Source organism: Musa acuminata, chromosome BXJ2-4, assembly GCF_036884655.1.
Source record: "Musa acuminata AAA Group cultivar baxijiao chromosome BXJ2-4, Cavendish_Baxijiao_AAA, whole genome shotgun sequence".
Lineage (NCBI taxonomy): Eukaryota > Viridiplantae > Streptophyta > Magnoliopsida > Zingiberales > Musaceae > Musa > Musa acuminata.
Genome location: NC_088341.1, coordinates 34,433,721 through 34,452,500, shown reverse-complemented (window position 1 = coordinate 34,452,500; position 18,780 = coordinate 34,433,721). Strand labels below are relative to the sequence as shown.

The 18,780-nt window shown below is 36.8% G+C and overlaps 3 protein-coding genes across 4 annotated transcripts in view; all 3 read left to right on the top strand.

Annotated features, from left to right (window-relative positions):
- Positions 1–673, top strand: part of LOC103975230 (WRKY transcription factor 71) — a 1,307-nt gene extending 634 nt beyond the window's left edge. The window contains exons 2-3 of one of the 2 annotated variants that reach the window (XM_009390140.3): positions 1–106; positions 210–673. The exon at positions 1–106 is cut by the window's left edge and continues 38 nt beyond it. In XM_009390140.3, coding sequence (XP_009388415.1) covers positions 1–106; positions 210–528 — 425 coding nt within the window. In that variant the 3' untranslated portion in view covers positions 529–673. The remainder of the gene's footprint in view (positions 107–209) is intronic. The other variant, XM_065105009.1, reaches the window with a different exon arrangement.
- A 7,206-nt stretch (positions 674–7,879) lies between these two features.
- Positions 7,880–8,828, top strand: LOC108953443 (protein RADIALIS-like 1). The gene is made up of 2 exons (XM_018829331.2): positions 7,880–8,142; positions 8,491–8,828. The coding sequence occupies exons 1-2, from the start codon at positions 7,908–7,910 to the stop codon at positions 8,493–8,495; spliced, it is 240 nt and encodes a 79-aa protein (XP_018684876.2). The 5' UTR covers positions 7,880–7,907; the 3' UTR covers positions 8,496–8,828.
- A 2,988-nt stretch (positions 8,829–11,816) lies between these two features.
- On the top strand, positions 11,817–18,347 carry LOC103975239 (sugar transporter ERD6-like 4). Its single transcript, XM_009390153.3, has 17 exons — positions 11,817–12,285; positions 12,408–12,497; positions 12,594–12,653; positions 12,756–12,821; positions 12,911–12,976; positions 13,093–13,168; positions 13,358–13,422; positions 13,509–13,601; positions 13,769–13,849; positions 13,936–14,020; positions 14,412–14,458; positions 14,560–14,622; positions 14,711–14,770; positions 14,976–15,041; positions 15,124–15,183; positions 17,677–17,791; positions 17,890–18,347. Exons 1-17 carry the CDS (start codon positions 12,004–12,006, stop codon positions 18,000–18,002), a joined length of 1,488 nt encoding a protein of 495 aa, XP_009388428.1. The 5' UTR covers positions 11,817–12,003; the 3' UTR covers positions 18,003–18,347.
- The last annotated feature ends 433 nt before the right edge of the window (positions 18,348–18,780 follow it).

Genomic DNA, 18,780 nt, shown 5'->3' with positions numbered 1-18,780 from the left:
AGCCTCGTTTTGCTTTCATGACCAAGAGCGAGGTTGATCATCTTGAAGATGGCTATAGGTGGAGGAAGTACGGCCAGAAGGCAGTCAAGAACAGCCCTTTTCCGAGGTGTCTTTACTGCACCGATCTGCATCAAATGTTCCTGTTGAAACAACATAATCTATGTCAATATACTTGATAATGATCAATATATTTCTTTGTTCCACTTCAGAAGCTACTACCGCTGCACATCGCCGACATGCTTGGTGAAGAAGACGGTGGAGAGATCATACCAAGATCCAGCAATTGTCGTCACAACCTATGAAGGGAAACACACTCATCACAGCCCCGCACCTGCTCGAGGAAGCACACAGTCGCTTGCATCTCCACCGACGGCGTCGACAAGCTTCCGCCACCACCACCACTACCACCTGATGCACCAACCAAATCTGCATTGCTTCCTGCAATCTCCTTTCCAGGGATTTCAATTCCCTGACTGTGATCTGCTGCAAGACATTTTACCTTCCTTCACACAGAAAAGCCAACCATGATATGGCTTAGGTTGCTCTCTCTATGACTCCACTATCACTGTACATGAACGTTCCTGACTATAAGATGATGAGGTTATGTAGCAAGCAAAGTTTGGCTGGCCAGTCAATCTGTTTGACTTAATGAGATACAATGTGTGCTTGTTTACATGCATATGAAAGCTAATGACATTGATTCCATCCATGGAAGGAGACCTGAGGAACTCAAGCTATGATGGCCATCAATGGTTCTTTTCCTTTTAATGTGTGTGTTGTTCAGTCGAGCCATGCATTCACACACGCGTTTAGATATAGCCAGTTGAGTTCTAAAAGCATGGATGTCACTATTCCACGTCAACTATATATATGTAGATTGCATGATTTGGCAGCCATAGCAGAGAGCAATACCTTATGGCTTTCTTATGGCTTGTGAACAAAGAGGAAGTCACTCAGCCAAGATAGGATGATGAAGAATGGAGAGTTGCAGAGCCCTTTGTTGTGTGTTCTGCTGCACTTCCATTGAATTAGATGAACATTTGTGTTTCAGCTCTGATCACACAGCAGGGATTCAGGGAAACAATATCTGAATCAGATGCATATACTATTGCATGGATTTTGCAGTGAATTCATCAGAATTGTGGAGGGAACTTTGCTCAACCAAATCAGAAGAACTTGTTCTTGCTGCTGCAGTAATACCACATATGTGTTAGTGAATGAAAGTGTCCAACTCTTTATTCAAAATATTTATAAACATATATCAGAATTAAGAACCTATGGATTATTACAGCTTTATGAGTTCAAACATATATCACCATTTCCCTTTCTCATTAATACATCCAAAGTCAACTATATAGGTAAGTAATCTCAATAAGAATTTAGAGAATAAACAGCAACATGAAACTAAAATCATAAACTTTTTTTTCTCTGCAGATTGCAACAAATATAACGTTAACATTGGAATTCTCTTGACAAATTGAATGGAAATGAGAGAGAGAGAGAGAGAGAGAGATAATAGCCTCAATAAAATTTGTTGGAGATAAAAAAGAACTCACCATCACTTTTATCTCTATTCCTTGTGCCCTATGTCATGGCTACCTTTTTGTACTTGCTACACTTGAGATCATCACCATCAGCCAGGGTGGAGAATTTTATAATCTATAACATTAAAATTGTACTCTCTGTGGCCTTGAGTTGCTTCTAAATGGTAAAAGTGAATTTAACACAAATATAAGAAATGTAGAGAGTACGACAATCAATAAGGTGAAACCTGTAAAATATTACACAACCACTTGGTTTCAGGTGACAGAAAGAGGTTATGCTTATTGTTCTTATCATATGCAGAGCATGTCTTGAGAATATGATTCTCTGCTAATGTATGGATAATTTTGTCACACAAAACTGCTGAAGGATGCAGGGAGATATCTTCATGGGAGTCTATCATACTTTGTTTGACCACAGCAAGTTGAGATTTTGGCTATGCACAATCAGCCTAGACAAGAATGCATATCCTTGATGATGTCCTAAAATATTGCTTTTTATGTTTCATATAGTAGCAGAGAGTAGTATTTGTACATAAAAAGTGTGTATAGATGATAGCAACTCATTTCATTTGACATGATTGTTTCACATTCTTTTTCTAATTTCTTCCTAAAAATTCACACACAATTTCTTATATGGCACTTATTGAGAATGCTAGTTCACAATTAGATACCGAAAATAATAAAACCTTTATTCCATAATCCAACATGCATCAGAAAATTAATTGTGCAATTGTAACAGTGTAGTTAAATTACAAAAAAGATATGCCTCAAATCCAATAACAACACTGGATTCACTAACACAACCTTGCAACATATAATTATCAAGAACAAGGTCTGTGAGTACCTGAAAAGGGATCGAATCTGTTTCTGGCCTCATCCATCGCAGGTTGATAATGTACCAATTTATGAATCTTATCTTAAGCTCATTACTGGCAGAGATTGCATAATTGAATAAAATCGTGGAGTTCCTGGAAACCAATACGACTTAACAATTGGAATCATTACTGTGGAATCATCAATATCTCATGCTTATCTTTGGATGCTGAGTACTTGTAGCTTCATTTCCCACCTCTGGACAGACCTATCACTCAACTTTTAGATGGATCTATTTGCCTATAAACTAAATTAGAAAAAAGGCAATCAAGAACTTGTAGCAATTGATTTAAACTTGAGTGTAGCCAGTATTTTCCACTCCATGCTGGCACATCATCATATGCTCTTGAAATGACTTTTGGATAGTGAAACAGCATGAAGAACTTGAACCAACAAGTAAAGCCCACAAATCTGAAAAGACAATAAATAGCAGCCAAATGAATCAAAAGTTGATAATCAAATGAACTGTTCCATGTTTCTCTCATAGCATTACCCAGTTTGAATTTCCTTGCAAGTAAAATATGGGAGTGAAAAAAGAAAGAAGCCTAATGCAGAAAGGATCACCTCATTTTGCCAAGTTTTTACCATGGACATTTAGAATTGCAAAGCAGTCTGATTCAAGGAAATCTAGAAGAAGAAATAAAAAAGAAAACACACAATCTACATAGAGGCAATTACACCAATCTGAAACACCTAGGAACAAAGTAATCACAGGCAACCTCTGAATCCAATTTTATCCTAATTAGAGAAATTCTAATTGGGAGAATTCCCATGGAGTCGACAACAGGTAGAGAAGCACTGAGGTTGTCTAGATTTTCATGTGTAGACAGAATGGAACCAAATCCATTATATGTCCATCTGGAGATATATATAAGAAACTCACATGGGGTGTTTTGAAAGTCACTCTAGTTAAGCCAAAGCAAACATCAAGAAGCTAAAATGAAAAGAAAGGGAAGAAACACCCACTCTTATCCATTGCAGGCCACCCATTTAACATAGATTAGAAGTCTCATTAATCAAATTTGGGATGGATATCTTTAGATATATATAATATACTTCAATTGGGGTTGAAATAAATTTAGTTACTTGGGTAATTAATCGGATTCATAAACAAATAGTCTACCTATTATCATTACTAGATGGCAACAAGTTAGGGTTTTTTAAGTATCTGAATCAGTCTGATCCACTTAAGTAATATTAGGATACTCATTAATCAGGCTGGGACTAGAAATAATACAAGCAGAAAAATAGATGCAAGTTAAGATTCTTGATGGATGGGTTTGAGAACGCATCAGGTGAAATCAACAGGAACTCTACTTGCTGCCATTTTGACAATTCTTCTTCCACATCCCACATTCTTGAGATCATTTGTTATGATCCAACTAAGCCTTACATGGGCTTAAATAAGCTCAGGAATTACATGGCCTTAAATAAGCTCAAAATAATAAGAGTAAACCCATCTAACCCTATAAACCAACTCAATTGTCCAATGTAGCAATAAATTAGGATGGCAAAGATGAAATAAAACAGACATGGTATTGTTTGAAATGAAATAGATATATGGTACTGTCTATATTTTCTAAAAGTTACATATAAATACAAGCAGAATGCATGTTAGATATATGACTCCAGTGGATTCATGTCTTATCAAGTTAAGTAGAGTGTAGATAGTCCTTCCTACGTAGACCCTTTAATCAAAGATTTGCTTTGAAACTGCTTTTCATGCTTGAGGCAACAAATCTATTTGTCTAATAATTTGAATAAAAAAATTTTTAACCTTCTAGCTCATAATTTTTAAAACCACGTTATCAATCTCATCTAATCACCATCACTTGACATAATTGTTAAGAGTTATTAGTCCAATTAGATAAGGAGTAGAAATCAAACTGTATAAGAGCAAGCCTAGCTTATTTTATATACCAATCCAATTTAGCATCATCTTCAAATGTGAGACTAAAAAATTTAAGTCTGCAAATAAGTCAAATTATTCATAAGCAGTCCAATGTTTGGCTCACTAAAGGTTTACTCGACTAGTTTATTAATGCTAATGAATCAAGTTTGAGTTTACGTTAATTTTTTATTTTTCAAATGAGTCAAGCTTGAACATGATAAAACTTGACTCGTCAAAACGAGCTAACTCATTGATAATAAACTTGCATACAAGTTCATTTGTATAGTAGAAACTCGTTTACAAGTTCACAAATAATTGATATATCCATATAATTACTATTTAATTATTATAAATCAATGATAATACATGTATTTAGAAATGCATAATTATTAATTTAACCACAAAATTTCAAATGAATTATACTTTTTTCTTGCATAGATCAATTAAGGTTGAATTGGAGCTTTACTAATTTCATGTATGGGCTTGAATTCGAGCTCAACCTGCTCAGTAAGATAAACAAACTACTGAGTTCTTGAGTTTGAATTAAGAATGAACTAGCAAAATACGAGATGAAACTAATGTCAAGTCAAGTTTGAACAATCTAAAATATATTAAGATCAGTATGAGCAGAGCCAAACTCAGCTTGACTCGGCCCATTTGCAACCTTAATAAGGCATCATATTTACTGCTCTACATACTAAGGTATCATTTGGATGTTGCATAAGCCAAATAATATACATAGACTTCAGACTTCGACAAAAGTTGATACAGTAATGAATCATTCTGAATTATGGTATTTCAAGGATTTCAAACCTTGCAGTAATGCTTTGCACACATCAACATATCTTCAATTCAAGAAGAGGTGATTCTGAGAGGGCTAAGAGGAATATTTAGACTTTTCAAATGGTTGCACAGTACTGCTGCAAAGTGCCTTTAGTTCAGAAGTTTCCAACAAAAAATAAATAAATAAGATGATGCTGATGCTATTGCCAGTTGCTTTGGACCTGGAGATTCTTTTTGTCTTGCGAGTATCAGAATCTAGAATTGCCTAGGGACTTCATGCCATCTGAAACAGTAAAGCATCATATCTTGGCTAACTTTCTTTCCCTACTTTTGTCATGCATCTAGAGAATTGAAGGCTGATCTAAAGTATTCTTGTAGAAGTCTTGAAAGTCAATCACTTAAGTAAATAAGATACCAACTGATGAGAATATTATCTAGTGAATTCTCTGTGATTATGGACATTAGGTAAGATATAGATTCTTGCTATTAGCTGGAATCTGTATCTAAGAACCACATTGTTGCAGTACAGATTCTTAAAAATCTTGTCAGTCTTTTGGTCAGCAGAGAAGCAATTCTTAGCTGAGGCCAATCTCCTGAGGATCTTAACATTTCACATCTATCAGGAAAGTATCTTTCATTTTTGTCCACAATCCTGGTAAGATTCTGTTGGATCAGAGTTCTGTTCCAGTCACCTGGTGACAGTGGAAGCTGAAAATTGATATGCTTGACTGTTGCATTTCAAAGTCTCAGGACAAGAATCACAGCTTTCAAGTTTACAATATTGATAGAAAGTCCCATTTTTTATCCAAATTAGTCTTCTTCCTATACGGACTAAAGACTTCATGTTGTCTTTCAAAAGGAACTTCTCAATGATTTACCTCTGTGAAAGGTTATTTAATATGTTCTAATGAGAATTGAACTTTTGTTTTTTACATGCCTATCCACTTTCTTACAGAAAACACAGTACATTGCTGATCGAGTTCTATCTTTGAAGCCTCTTGATATGTACTTGGCATTCTAAAGGAGACTCTCATACTTGTGATATTGATATATTGTTTCTGTATTATGACAAATCCTCTGAGTCTGAAAGGAAGATAATTATGCAAAATTTTATGTGATAAGCCCAATGATGTATGTGATACACTTTAACAATGACACTTCAAATACTTGACTAACTGCCCCCTGATCATCCAGAACTATATCAATCACTAGGCAATGATCAAGAAAATATAAAGATCATTCTTTGCTAATCCTTTTGCTACAATCAAGTACTCGGGTTGATACAGCTGATCAAATAATGGCTAAAAGTAATTTGGCTTGGAAGATCGGACAACATTACACTCAACCAACATTAAACTCTGTATCATATGATCTAATATCACAGTGACTGAAAGGTAACTTTCTAATTAAATACTTGATGATAACAAGTCAAAAGGAAAAAGAAAGAGCAGAGATAACTTCACTTCCAGTACAACCGGCATGCCAGATACCCGTGGGAACATCTTACACTTCCTGTCCTACTGGGTCTTTGACCTCTTGAACCATGGAAGAGCTGCTCTGTTCCATCTTAAGCAATTGCAAACATGCAACAGAACACCAACTTGCAGTGGTCAAGAATCAAAAACTTTCTATCTGTCAAATGTTGATGTCCCCCAATGGCAACTTACTGGAAAGAGGAATCTGGAAATGCAACATCTATCAAAAGATAATATTACATTTTGCAAAAATTTGCATTAATTATCTCAACCTCAAATTCATCTTTGAGCTCTTTTCTTACCAATTCTTTACTTGCCATTGTTTAGAGGAAAATATTGCAGCTAAATTAGCCATTCATTTGATTATATGCATCAACTTAGGAGGGGTGGATTATGTGCATGGTTCATTAAATGTTGGTGAATAATGAATGCACTCTCCTCATCTTTCCGGACCATATTTGGAGAGATAATAAAATAACTAAGAATTATGGTTTTACTGTTGTTGTTGTTGTTGAATAAAATAACTAAGAATTAATAGTAGAAGAGTATCACAGTAAAAGATTGCAAGTCATATTGCCCTATCCTTACATCAACTGAAGAGGCTTTTCCCATAAAAGGAACTGCTAACTAGGTATTATTCACTTCCTATGGTAGTGGAAAGTTCAATTTATCAGCAGAATCTTGTGATCCCATGAAAGTTCATAATCCAAATCCGTTTAAATTATTAGTTAACTAATCACCACACAGTTTGCCCCCTCCTAGTATGGGAAACAAACAAGAAGCAGGAGGTTATGACATCAACAAAACCAGAATGAATTTTCTGTTGCCATGATTGGTACCATGTATTAAGAAAAGATGTTAGTTGGTGTGTTGTTTATTATAATATTTTATTAGTTACATGTACTTGATATCACTTCTTTCTCTGATTGCACATCCATGTAAACCTGGAGCTTGGCAGTATGAAGATGGTTCCATGTACAATACTGAAAGATATATTTGAACATGTCTATAGAGAGGGATAACATGATCTGCTACTCCTCCCCAACACAATCTTTGTATTCTATCCCACATTACAATAAATGCAGTGATCATACATCCTTATTCTTTTTCTTAATCATTTCGGGAGCATTATTCTCCAACTGACTCCACCACAAAACTCTTCTACCCTTACACCCTCCTTAGTTATAAATAGCACCCAGGAGCAACTTCCTTCCCACATCACCTGCACAAACTTGTGGTAGTGAGCTTAGAGCAAAACAAGACTCCTTTCCCTCCCAACACCAATTGAAGTTAATCATATTCTTCTTGTTTCAGTAGTCTATAGAGCACATATCCCAAGAAATGACAACCATTTCAGTGAGCTCATCCTGGACTGCGAAGCAGAACAAGATGTTTGAGAATGCCCTTGCAGTGTATGATAAGGACACACCAGAACGCTGGCACAATGTTGCTCGTGCCGTGGGAGGAAAGACCGTTGAGGAAGTGAAGCGCCACTATGAGCTGCTCGTTGCGGACATCAGGCGCATTGAGAAGGGCCACATGCCTTATGCCAGCTACCTGTCATCTGGCCGCAGGGGTATCCTATCTCTCTTGCCTATCATTCATTGCTCCTCTCTGCATTATTGCCCTTCTCTTATGCTTACATACTTGATCTTGAACTGTCTTCCATTGCACCTAATTCGAGCTACTGGATTCCCAAGCTACAGGGTAATCTAGGCTTCAATAGAAAGGCCTTTTAAGATCTATTTTGCTGTTGAAACTTACGTAGTTCATGTAGTGCTGTTGTCGTGCTTCAAAAGCAATAGGAGTATTTTGTTATCTCTCTCTTCTTTTTCATATGCTTTGTTGATAGTGGATATGTTTGCATGAAATCATTAGATATAAAACCTGACAGTTCTGTGAACCTTCTTTTTTGTTTTGGCAGGTTGAAGTATCTGCAGCTTGAAGTCAATAAGGCATGCAAGAATGAACTCTCCTTTTGCAGATCCACCGAGAAGAAACCAATACTCTAAAGGCTCTAAGATAATCAGGCTATCACTGATCTTTAGCATCCTCAATTCTCTATATCTTCTTAGTCATCATGCCTTTCTCCTTTCATTGGATCATCAGCTGTAAGTAAATGTTTAAATAGAAGACTTGTTTGCAACTAGCTGCCTAGTCTTGTACCCGGTGTACTCATTCCCTAACATGCCTCCAGAGTTATGTTGTCTTCTTTTGAGAAAAGGAGCAAAAACTGTTATATGCATCCACCTATCAGGACTCGTCGCGAATATTAAAGCTCTTAATTTTGTGGCTTGTGCATCACTTTTACACATTATTTAGTTCACATACCAATGGCTAATCTTTTAGACAGATTAATATCAAGATACCAAATTTTGTTATCACTGACATAAGGATATTGAGATGGATGTGTATGGTTACTAGAATAGATAGTATAAGAAACATTTACATCTCTAGGCATAGTTTTGGTGATTCAGTCAAAAGATAAAAATTGAGAAAATTGTTTATAATTTAATATGTATGCACAATAAAAATGTGATAAGTCAATTAGGATTAGCGGTGCAAGAAGACATAGAGGAAGAAGAGAGAGCAAGACTAGAAAATTTTGTTGGTGAAAATTAGAAGAAATCTGATTGCTCTTATTTTAGATAGTGATGTTGCCCTTAACAGAGCTTAATGGAGGGAAAAGATCTGCATAGGAACTCCAAAGAGTAAGGATATTATTGTTTCTTCCTCTTGATTTTGTTGTCTTAATATCACGATACACTTATGCCATAGATACTGAATAGCATCATGGGAGGATAAAAGGAAAATTTGTGTCAATTTATCTTGCTCAGAAAATATAGGAGGAATTGGATCTCGTCAAAAATTTTGTTTTTGATTTTCCACCACGTTATGACACCTCAGGTTGTAATGCAGATGAACATGTGATGATCCAATACATGTGGATATGATCAGAAATGATTTTGCAATGGATGTGCAATAATCCAAAGCTAAAGATGATCAAGTTTTCTATAGCTTGGGACTCATAGGATGATAGACAATAAACCAATAGCGTCACTGGATAAATTTTCTTCCACCAAGTGCCAACGAGTTTGAACATGAAAGTATGAAGTCCGATGGCAAAAGATCGAACAGCTTATAGGCTAATCTAGTACTCGCAAGAAATTCTCTAGATAATAAGCAGATACATTTGACATGAGATGAAACACAAATTCGATAGAAGGAAGAACAAAGCGCAGACAGCAGCTCAACTCATTCCATAGAAGAAAGAAGATTAAACAGCGATTTCAAATAAGCCAGCTTCAGAAAGTAGAGGAACGAAGTACCATTAGGCATCCTGCAGTTCATCCAAGTCCGGGAAGATGTGGCTACTGCAATGTGCCTATTCTCGAAGCAGGCACATTGGGTGGTCTTGCTGCTTGGGTGCCGGACGAAGCCGTGGTTGCTGTGCCCTTGTACTCGACAAGGCGCCACATAGACCAGCACCCAACGGATCGATAGGATCTCCAACGATCACCGGTCTGCTGCATCTGTGACGGCTACGGGACCACGACGTAAGACATCTGCGTTCCGGTCGCCGACGAGCAGCACCTCCGATGACATTGATGATGATGGTGATGTTATCATTTTGGAAAATGAGACCAATAAGGACCACAATAATAATAATAATAATAATCATAATCATAATAATAATAAAGTGCGTGAATTCTCTTTCCCTTATTACTATTTAGAATCTTATTTTAAAAAATTATAATATTTCTAAATATTCTTTTAGGAATAGACGTAAATGTCCTCACATTACTTCCTTTTTTCTCTACTCTTAATCGCGAGCGGCGAGGGATTACTCTTCTTCTTCCTCTCGTTTCAACTTATAGATCGATCTACCAGTCAACTGTGAGCTCACTGCAAGTAACGTCTTTCCATAGACGCCGACCTGTTCCTCTTCTCTCTCTTCGCTTTCAACAAAAATAGAGTCCGTGCTTACACCGAAATATGGCATTGTCTTGTTGAACACAGTGAAGACTGGAATCCAACAAAACTGAGTCTTGTGTTCTTACTCCTAAAAATGGGATCTTTATTACTTCCAAAGCATAACTCGTCCACCAGCCTTCTCCTCTTTCTCTTGCTATTTCATTTCCTTTCCCTCTTCATCTCCTCGGACGCCCAACAGTTGGTCCCCTCCCAATCCAAGACGCTCCTCCCCCTCCTCGAGTATCCGTCGGCACTAGTCCTGCACAACCGCTTTGTTCTCCCTGCCCCGCCCCCTTCCCTCTCCCTCTCTATCGCTTGCTCCGGTGATCGCATTGTCGAGCGCGTCATCATCGGAGACCGCCCCGCCTCCCCTGGTGCTCGTACGGCTTGTCCCCGGCCTTCTCCTCGGACTCCCTTTTTACCACCATGTCGCGACTTCCGAGCCTGACCATCTCCCTCCTCCCCCTCGGCCTCCAGGGCCCGCACCCCGTGAAGCTGGATCACTGCCCCTCGCTCAGAACTCCCATCTTGAGCACGGACTACTTCACCGGGACGATCCCTATAAAATATATGAGATAATTATAATTAGTAATATGCGTTTAATAAAATTATAAATAAAAATATAGTTTTTTAATGAATCTTTCTTAGTATTATAAATGTAAATAAATAATACATAATTGCCTACGCAAATTCAATCCTAATATCTAAAATTATAGGATAGAATGGGTTTTATTTTTCCTGTCTGACTTTATTTTCTCTCCAAATTTATAGGATACACCTCTCTATAGTAAATTATATAGTAAATATAATTATAGTAAATTAGATACTATATAGTAAATTATAGTAAATATAATTTACTATATATTTATTATAGTTAAACTTTTATTACTGTTTAACACATTTATGGACGAAAATGAAACTTTACATGCTTGTGCATTTAATTCCTTCAAATAAATAAATAATCTCATAAAAATATATATTTATAAAAAAAAATTATAATTTTTTAAAGATAAAATATAAAATATATTTAAGAAAGTATAAACATGTGCAGATGGTAGATACTATGATTAAAGGATGTGACCGATGAATATTATAATTAAAGATAATATTATAATTATAATTAGTGATATGGGTTTAATAAAATTATAAATAAAGATATAATTTTTTTATGAATCTTTCTTAATATTATAAATATAAATAATTACCGACCTAAATCCAATCCCAATATCTAAATTATAAGATACCGCAGGTTCGGTTTTTCTTGTCTGATTTCTCTTCTCTATCAAATCTGACACATCTCTTCTCCCACTTGTCCTTCCTCCCTTTTCTCTCTATCTCCAACTCTTCTCTGTCGTCCTCGCTCGCTCGCTTTCCGTTTGTCGGCCTCTTCTTCTCCCTCTTAGGCAGTCATAGGAAACCAGAGGGAGGAAGAGAGAGAGGACGAGAAGAAGAGGCTCGCAAGATGAGCTTTAGAGGGGAGGAGAGCGGGAGCGAGGATGGGCGAGGGGACCTCAGGAAGCCGTTCCTGCACACGGGGAGCTGGTACCGGATGGGCATGGGCATGGGGTCGCGGCAATCCAGCCTCTTGGCCTCCTCCGCCTCCGTCATCCGCGACTCCTCTATCTCCGCCGTCCTCTGCACGCTCATCGTCGCCCTCGGCCCAATCCAATTCGGCTTCACCGGTGGATTCTCCTCCCCCACCCAAGACGACATCATAGCCGACCTCGGCCTTTCCCTGTCCGAGGTTCGATAAGCCCACGCCTCCTTGATCTAACCCCCATTCCTCCTACTTGTTCTTCGAGTTCTTCTTTGGTGCGACGATTGTTGGAACACTTGACGTGATGACGATTTGAGTTGGTGGCGCAGTTCTCGATCTTTGGCTCTCTGTCCAACGTCGGAGCCATGGTGGGCGCCATCGCCAGCGGCCAACTTGCGGAGTACATCGGGCGCAAAGGGGTGAGTCAGATCTGACCTTTTTGTTGTTCCCTTGTTGCTGATCGCATCAAGACTCGATCTTGACGTGTGTTTGGCCCTGATGCTTGGTCTTCACAGTCGCTGATGATCGCTTCCATTCCTAACATCATTGGCTGGCTGGCGATTTCCTTTGCCAAAGTGAGTTCTTTTGGGTTTCATCTCCAAGCTTTTCCTCCTATCCCGAGAATTTTCTTGTTGTTTTCCTCCCTAATTTTCTGTCTTTGGATTGTGTTCTTGAAGGACTCTTCATTCTTGTATATGGGTCGGTTGTTGGAAGGATTCGGCGTCGGAGTGATCTCCTATACAGTTTGTTACCATCCTTATGCAAGAATTTGATGCAATTCATTACAAGTTTATGTGCTTGGGTTCTTTCTATTAATTAGTGTCTTCATCAGGTGCCTGTCTATATAGCAGAGATAGCTCCACAGAACTTGAGGGGGGCACTTGGCTCTGTGAATCAGGTTAATTCGTGTTTCTGAGCTTCTCATCCTTCCTGGTTGCAGATCACACCCCTTGAAATAAGCTTCTTTTTGCGTCATATTAACATCATCTGATTCTGGCTTCCTTGTTGGTGTAGCTTTCTGTGACTATCGGCATTTTGCTAGCTTATCTGTTGGGCATGTTTGTTCCGTGGAGACTTCTTGCAGTAATTGGTAACAGTCTTGAGTTTCTTGACCTGAAAATCTTGTTTTTCATGCTGTATTTTTTCTTTAATTTGTTGTTATTTGCTTCACATTTACCTTCTTTTCTGTAATGCAATGTCATCAAATGGCATATTCTATGAGTTCTACAGATCCTGGATTTTAGTGAAAAATCACTTTAGTGTGCCATATTTTTTCTAGGAATCTTGCCATGCACAATCCTCATACCTGGTCTGTTCTTTATCCCGGAATCTCCGAGGTGGCTGGTAAGGTTCATAAGATACTTGGCCAATCAAACAATAAGCCAAACTTGTATATTGAGATTTGTTTTCCATTTTTCCCTTTTATGCAGGCAAAAATGGGCATGATGGAAGATTTTGAAGCTTCCCTACAAGTTCTGAGAGGATTTGATGCTGACATCACTGTAGAAGTGAATGAAATCAAGGTATGGGCTTCTACAGCTCCCATCTTTTGCAGTGCAAAAAATTTGATAAATGCAAATATGTTGCTCTGTTTGATCTTTTTCTCAGAGTAAAAGTTTGAGATCATCTGAAATTGAAGAGGGTCTCTGTTTCATGTTGCCACACATGAAGTCTTCTTTGTCTTTTGCAGAGATCAGTGGCATCATCCACCAGAAGGACTGCAATCCGATTCTCACAACTGAGACAAAGAAGATACAAACTTCCTCTTATGGTGAAGTAGTATAAAGAAAGTTGGTCTTTCTTCTGTCAGAAAAGCAGCCACACTATTCTCATCTGAATTATATGTAATACCCACAGATAGGCATTGGTCTACTTGTACTACAGCAGCTAAGTGGAATCAATGGCATCCTTTTTTATGCCAGCAACATTTTCAAAACTGCTGGTAAATTTTTGAACAATTGAAAATTTGAAATGGTTTCATTCCTTATAACCGTGTTGTGATTTTGTGTTCTCCTTTTATCATGCTATGCTTGTTGATTTGCCTTCCACCACACTTTAGTTGTGATACATTGTTGAACAATTGTACTTTTCTATAACAGTAGATTTTCTACTTTTAACTTCCAAAATTCCAATTAGACCTACTGGTCTATTCAACTTTGGACCATAATTTGTCACATCTGTTTTGCAAGAGTTCTTAATGTGCATATATGGTTATTTATGAATGTAGATCGATACATGTTTATGTCATATGCACCTAACTGTACACCTTAGCCACTGTCGAATATGATAAAGATGCTCAAATTTGATTTTTTTGTTTTTCCAATCTTAAACAGGGCTTACCAATGGTAACCTGGCCACTTGTGGTCTTGGAGCAATTCAGGTAGTCATCTTGATTCTTGTTTCAAAATGTTATTTTTGTCTTTCTAAAATTTCATTTGGTCAATCCTCTCCTTACACTAAATTTCATCAAATGTCATTCAGGTTGTTGCTACTGGAGTTACCACTTGGTTACTGGATAGAGCTGGTCGAAGAATTCTTCTTATAGTGAGCTTTAGCAATATTGTTTTCCTTCTTCACTCTGGTATTTCATAATAATTAGCAAATAAATTTAAAAAATGATCCTTGATTGCAGATCTCCGCTGCAGGAATGACTTTAAGTCTTCTGCTAGTTTCAGTTGCATTTTTTCTGGAGGTCAGTCTGGCAGTAGTCTGTTTCCTAGGCTTTTACAACATGATTACTATCCTATGACACACCTTATTACAGTTTGCACTGATGAAAAAAATTATCATCGTCCTTTTTAATATGATCAGCAGTTCTTTATTGCCACTTATGAAGGCCTTTTCACTGCTCAAAATTGTTTAATGATTTGTACTATTTTGCAATTTACTGGAGACAGGGTGTCTTTCCTGAAGAATCTCATTCTTATTATATAATGAGCATACTCTCATTGGTTGGACTTGTGGTATGTAATGTCAATCATGAACTTGCAGTTCTGTAGGAGTATCCATTCTCTTCAAAGCATTAAGCTTTTTATGTTCCTTTAGGCTTTTGTCATTGCCTTCTCTTTTGGGTTGGGAGCAATTCCATGGATCATTATGTCCGAGGTACGTAAAAGTTTATTGTACTTATTTTAATTCAGCAAAAGATTGGTGCAAGTTTCAAATGTCCCTGATGAGTAGATAAGGGACAATTCTTCTTAGTGGTCTTATATGGAAGTGCATTTAGAAAAAGCCTATTAACATCATTCGTGATCATTCATCAATCATTGAAGAAAAGTGAAAAGAAGCAAATGGCAATCTAACATATTTGTAACTTTGGATATACAAGGATACTTTAGTGATGACCATTAGTTTACATCTTCATCCTATGATATCTTTTAGTAAGCAAAGCTAAGTTGTAAAAAGAACGCCGGTAGTTCTCGGGTTTTGAACACTGTTTTTCCAATGTAGTTGGCAAATCCTTCCTATATATATGTGTATATTATTCATTGTTCTTATGTTCATGTTGGAGATCCATTTGGTTGAACGGTTATTAGTTTTGTGCAACTTGGTTATTTTAGCAAAAAAGGTTCCTGCTTCTGTAAAGGTAGATATCTTGTGAATTCAGAGTTAGAATTTTGTTTGTGCAAGAGTCCCATGATTTTTTTCCTCTCAAAATTAGCCAATCATAAACAAAAGAATTTTAGTCCAGTAAGTCTAGCGCCAAATTAATGAAAAATTATTGCTTGTCTAAGCTCGGACTTCCCTTCTCATGAGATTTACAAATATCTTACTCTTGTAGAAGGCTAAGCTCGGATCAATGGATAAAAACAAGCAAAGTTTAGTCCAATTTAGTTACTTTTCTGCTACTGTATAGGATAACAGATAAGTGATTCTGAACAAACTGATGGCTAAGGAAATTTAGAGATTCCTCTTCCTTGAAACATGGAGAACAATAATGTGAAGTATTTGGTAGCAAGAAGACACATAATTTTGACTTGTGGATTTGATTAAAAAAAGAAAATTACAAATAATAAACTAAATTCAGCAATGATTTTATTTAATAATAACTGCACTATTCAGAATACTACATAAATGTAAGAATTGAAATATCAAACAAACATCTTGATTTGATTAAATAGCTATTCATCCCATTCACCAGCTGAATAAATAATTGAGAGGTGATAGAACCTAGAAGCAAACTTTTAGCTGGCATAATAAAAAATTAGGAACATGGAACCAATATGGATTACAATCACAAGAGGCATGTGATTGTTGTAATGAAGAGTAAAGATAAAAATAAAAGGAGTGAGGAAGATTATAAGTAGCGGATAATGCAGAAATAATTTAGCAGCCAATTCTTGCTCAAAGTCTTAGAAGTCCCTTATTCTCACAAAGTAATTTGTTGATATTGTTTCCCAAAACACGCGTTGCTTTTCCCTTTTTGTTGCTTTTTCTGGTTCAAGTTGGAAATGAATCTATAGAGAAACTCCAACAATAAGAATTAGAATTTTGTTTGTGCAAGAGGCCCATGATTTTTTTCCTCTCGAAATTAGGCAATCATAAACAAAAGAATTTTAGTCCAATAAGTATGGGACTAGCCTTATATTAAGCATGGATTAAGTTTTTTGATAGTGTCTTTACCAAAACACAGAATATGTTCTGATTTTCAGGGGTTTTGCCCTGTAGTGTTCAAGCTTAGGCCATGACAAATATGATATCAAAGTAATAACTGACATTGTGTATAGGCCAATTAGGAGCTACTATGCATTATGACTAACCTTCGATCTAGCAAAGATAGGCCTCATCAATGGTAGCAGCAATTTGGTGGGCGATGGCATTCTAGGACCTCACATTACTAAGTGCTCAGAATTTTGTTGATCCAGTGACACTAGTGGGCCCGCTGAAGATTTCACGTATTTGATGAAAATTTTGATACCCAAGAATAGTCCCATATTGAGCACAGGATAAGTTTCTTGATAGTATATAAATCATTACCAAGATCCAGAGCTTTTTTTAAAGGCTTGACCCATGTGGTTTTTGCGCTCAGGTCATAAAAATGGAAAATCAGTAAAAGCTAAAATAACAAGCTATAATAGAATTATTGTTCAGAGGCCTCTTGTGAAAATTGACATATTCTGTTGGTAATCCAATTGCCAGCCTTTGATATGACCTGAGTAATATTTTACATTTTCAAGGAAGCTCAAATCAAACTACAGCCCTACTGAGTTTTGGCTGATTATAGTAAAAAAAAATAACAAATGGAATTGGTAATCTAATTGCCAGCCTTTCTTGAGAAAGATTTTATATTATATGTCTAATCAAGACCCTACTAGGTTGTCGGCAGAGTGATGAGTAAACCTGATACTGTTTTTGCCATTAACAAATCAACTTCTGATATCAATTCCATTTATGTGCAGTTTACTCTTTAATATCTATGAAAATATTATGTTCACTTTTTGGCTCTCACAACCCTCTTCCACTGTTACATCTATTGAAAAATTTCATATCCTTACTCCAAACTGTGCTATCTATATGGAATTGTTGGATTGGTGAGCCTAGTTGACATTTTAAAGTATTCATCTTCTTAAAGCTCATATATTTGATGATGTAATACAGATACTTCCCGTCAATATTAAGAGCCTTGCTGGTAGTGTAGCAACACTTGCCAACTGGTTGACGTCATTTGCAATAACAATGACCGCAAACTTACTTTTGAACTGGAGCACTGGAGGTTGAAATGTCTCTCAATATACTAATGTAGTCATCTATTATATTTTATGTATGTACCTATCCTTTGTTGCCTCTAATATAATTCTTTATCTTCACCAGGTACCTTTGCCATCTACACGGTAGTCAGTGTTTTAACACTTTTGTTTGTCATAACATGGGTGCCCGAGACCAAGGGAAGAACTCTTGAGGAAATACAGTGGTCTTTCCGATAAGGTCTCTAATATTTATCTTATGTGGCATACTATGGTAGAGAAAACAACATACTGTCCATTCATCAGCATTGCTGGGAAAAATTTTTAGCATGTTCAGCTGAGGGCAAGATCTGCTTGGAGAGATTCAAGCCCCCAGAAATTGGTTATTGAGGCAATTAGCAGTACAATTTTTCTCTGTAATGTTATACATATTATAAGCTGTTTGTTGTTCAGCAAGTTCACAAGTCAATTCAATAGTAATAGGACTTTTGTTTGCAATGTGACTGCATTGCACCAGAATTTAAATTATTCTTTTCCATATGGAAAGACATTATATTTGAATAATGAAAAGTCTGAACTTGATCATTTCCGGGTAGTAAAATCCAGTTTCAGTCAGCAGAACGACAAAAATATTATTTTGCTTGAGTGCAGATAGTAATTCGTCTGACGAAAAAATAGTGGAATGAAGAGATCACCAAGAAAAGGATTAATGGTTGAAATTTTTGTTTGTTTTTTATTATGCTGGTAGCTGATTCAAGTTGTGGTTGCCCTAAAATATGCCAAAAGGTTTATTGTTGCTGTATGACATCTATGTTCTGAGAATACTTCTGCTTTTTCTTCAAATGCATTTTGTCAACCATTAAATGACTCATGTCTATGAGCAGGGCCTGCACACCTTGACTTATTCTGAGTTGCAGTATGTGACAGTTACTGCTGCCTAGTTGACATATTGCTGAAGATTTTGTACTCAAGTGAAGTAATTATGGCCTAATTTTCATTAGCAAATGATGTAGGATTG

Excerpts from the sequence above, each read along its gene's own strand:
- LOC103975239 (XM_009390153.3), top strand. The coding sequence starts at position 12,004 with ATGAGCTTTAGAGGGGAGGAGAGCGGGAGCGAGGATGGGCGAGGGGAC. Across the intron at positions 12,286-12,407 it reads TCGGCCTTTCCCTGTCCGAG|TTCTCGATCTTTGGCTCTCT; the intron begins GTTCGATAAGCC and ends TTGGTGGCGCAG. Across the intron at positions 14,021-14,411 it reads CAACATTTTCAAAACTGCTG|GGCTTACCAATGGTAACCTG; the intron begins GTAAATTTTTGA and ends AATCTTAAACAG.
- LOC108953443 (XM_018829331.2), top strand. The coding sequence starts at position 7,908 with ATGACAACCATTTCAGTGAGCTCATCCTGGACTGCGAAGCAGAACAAG.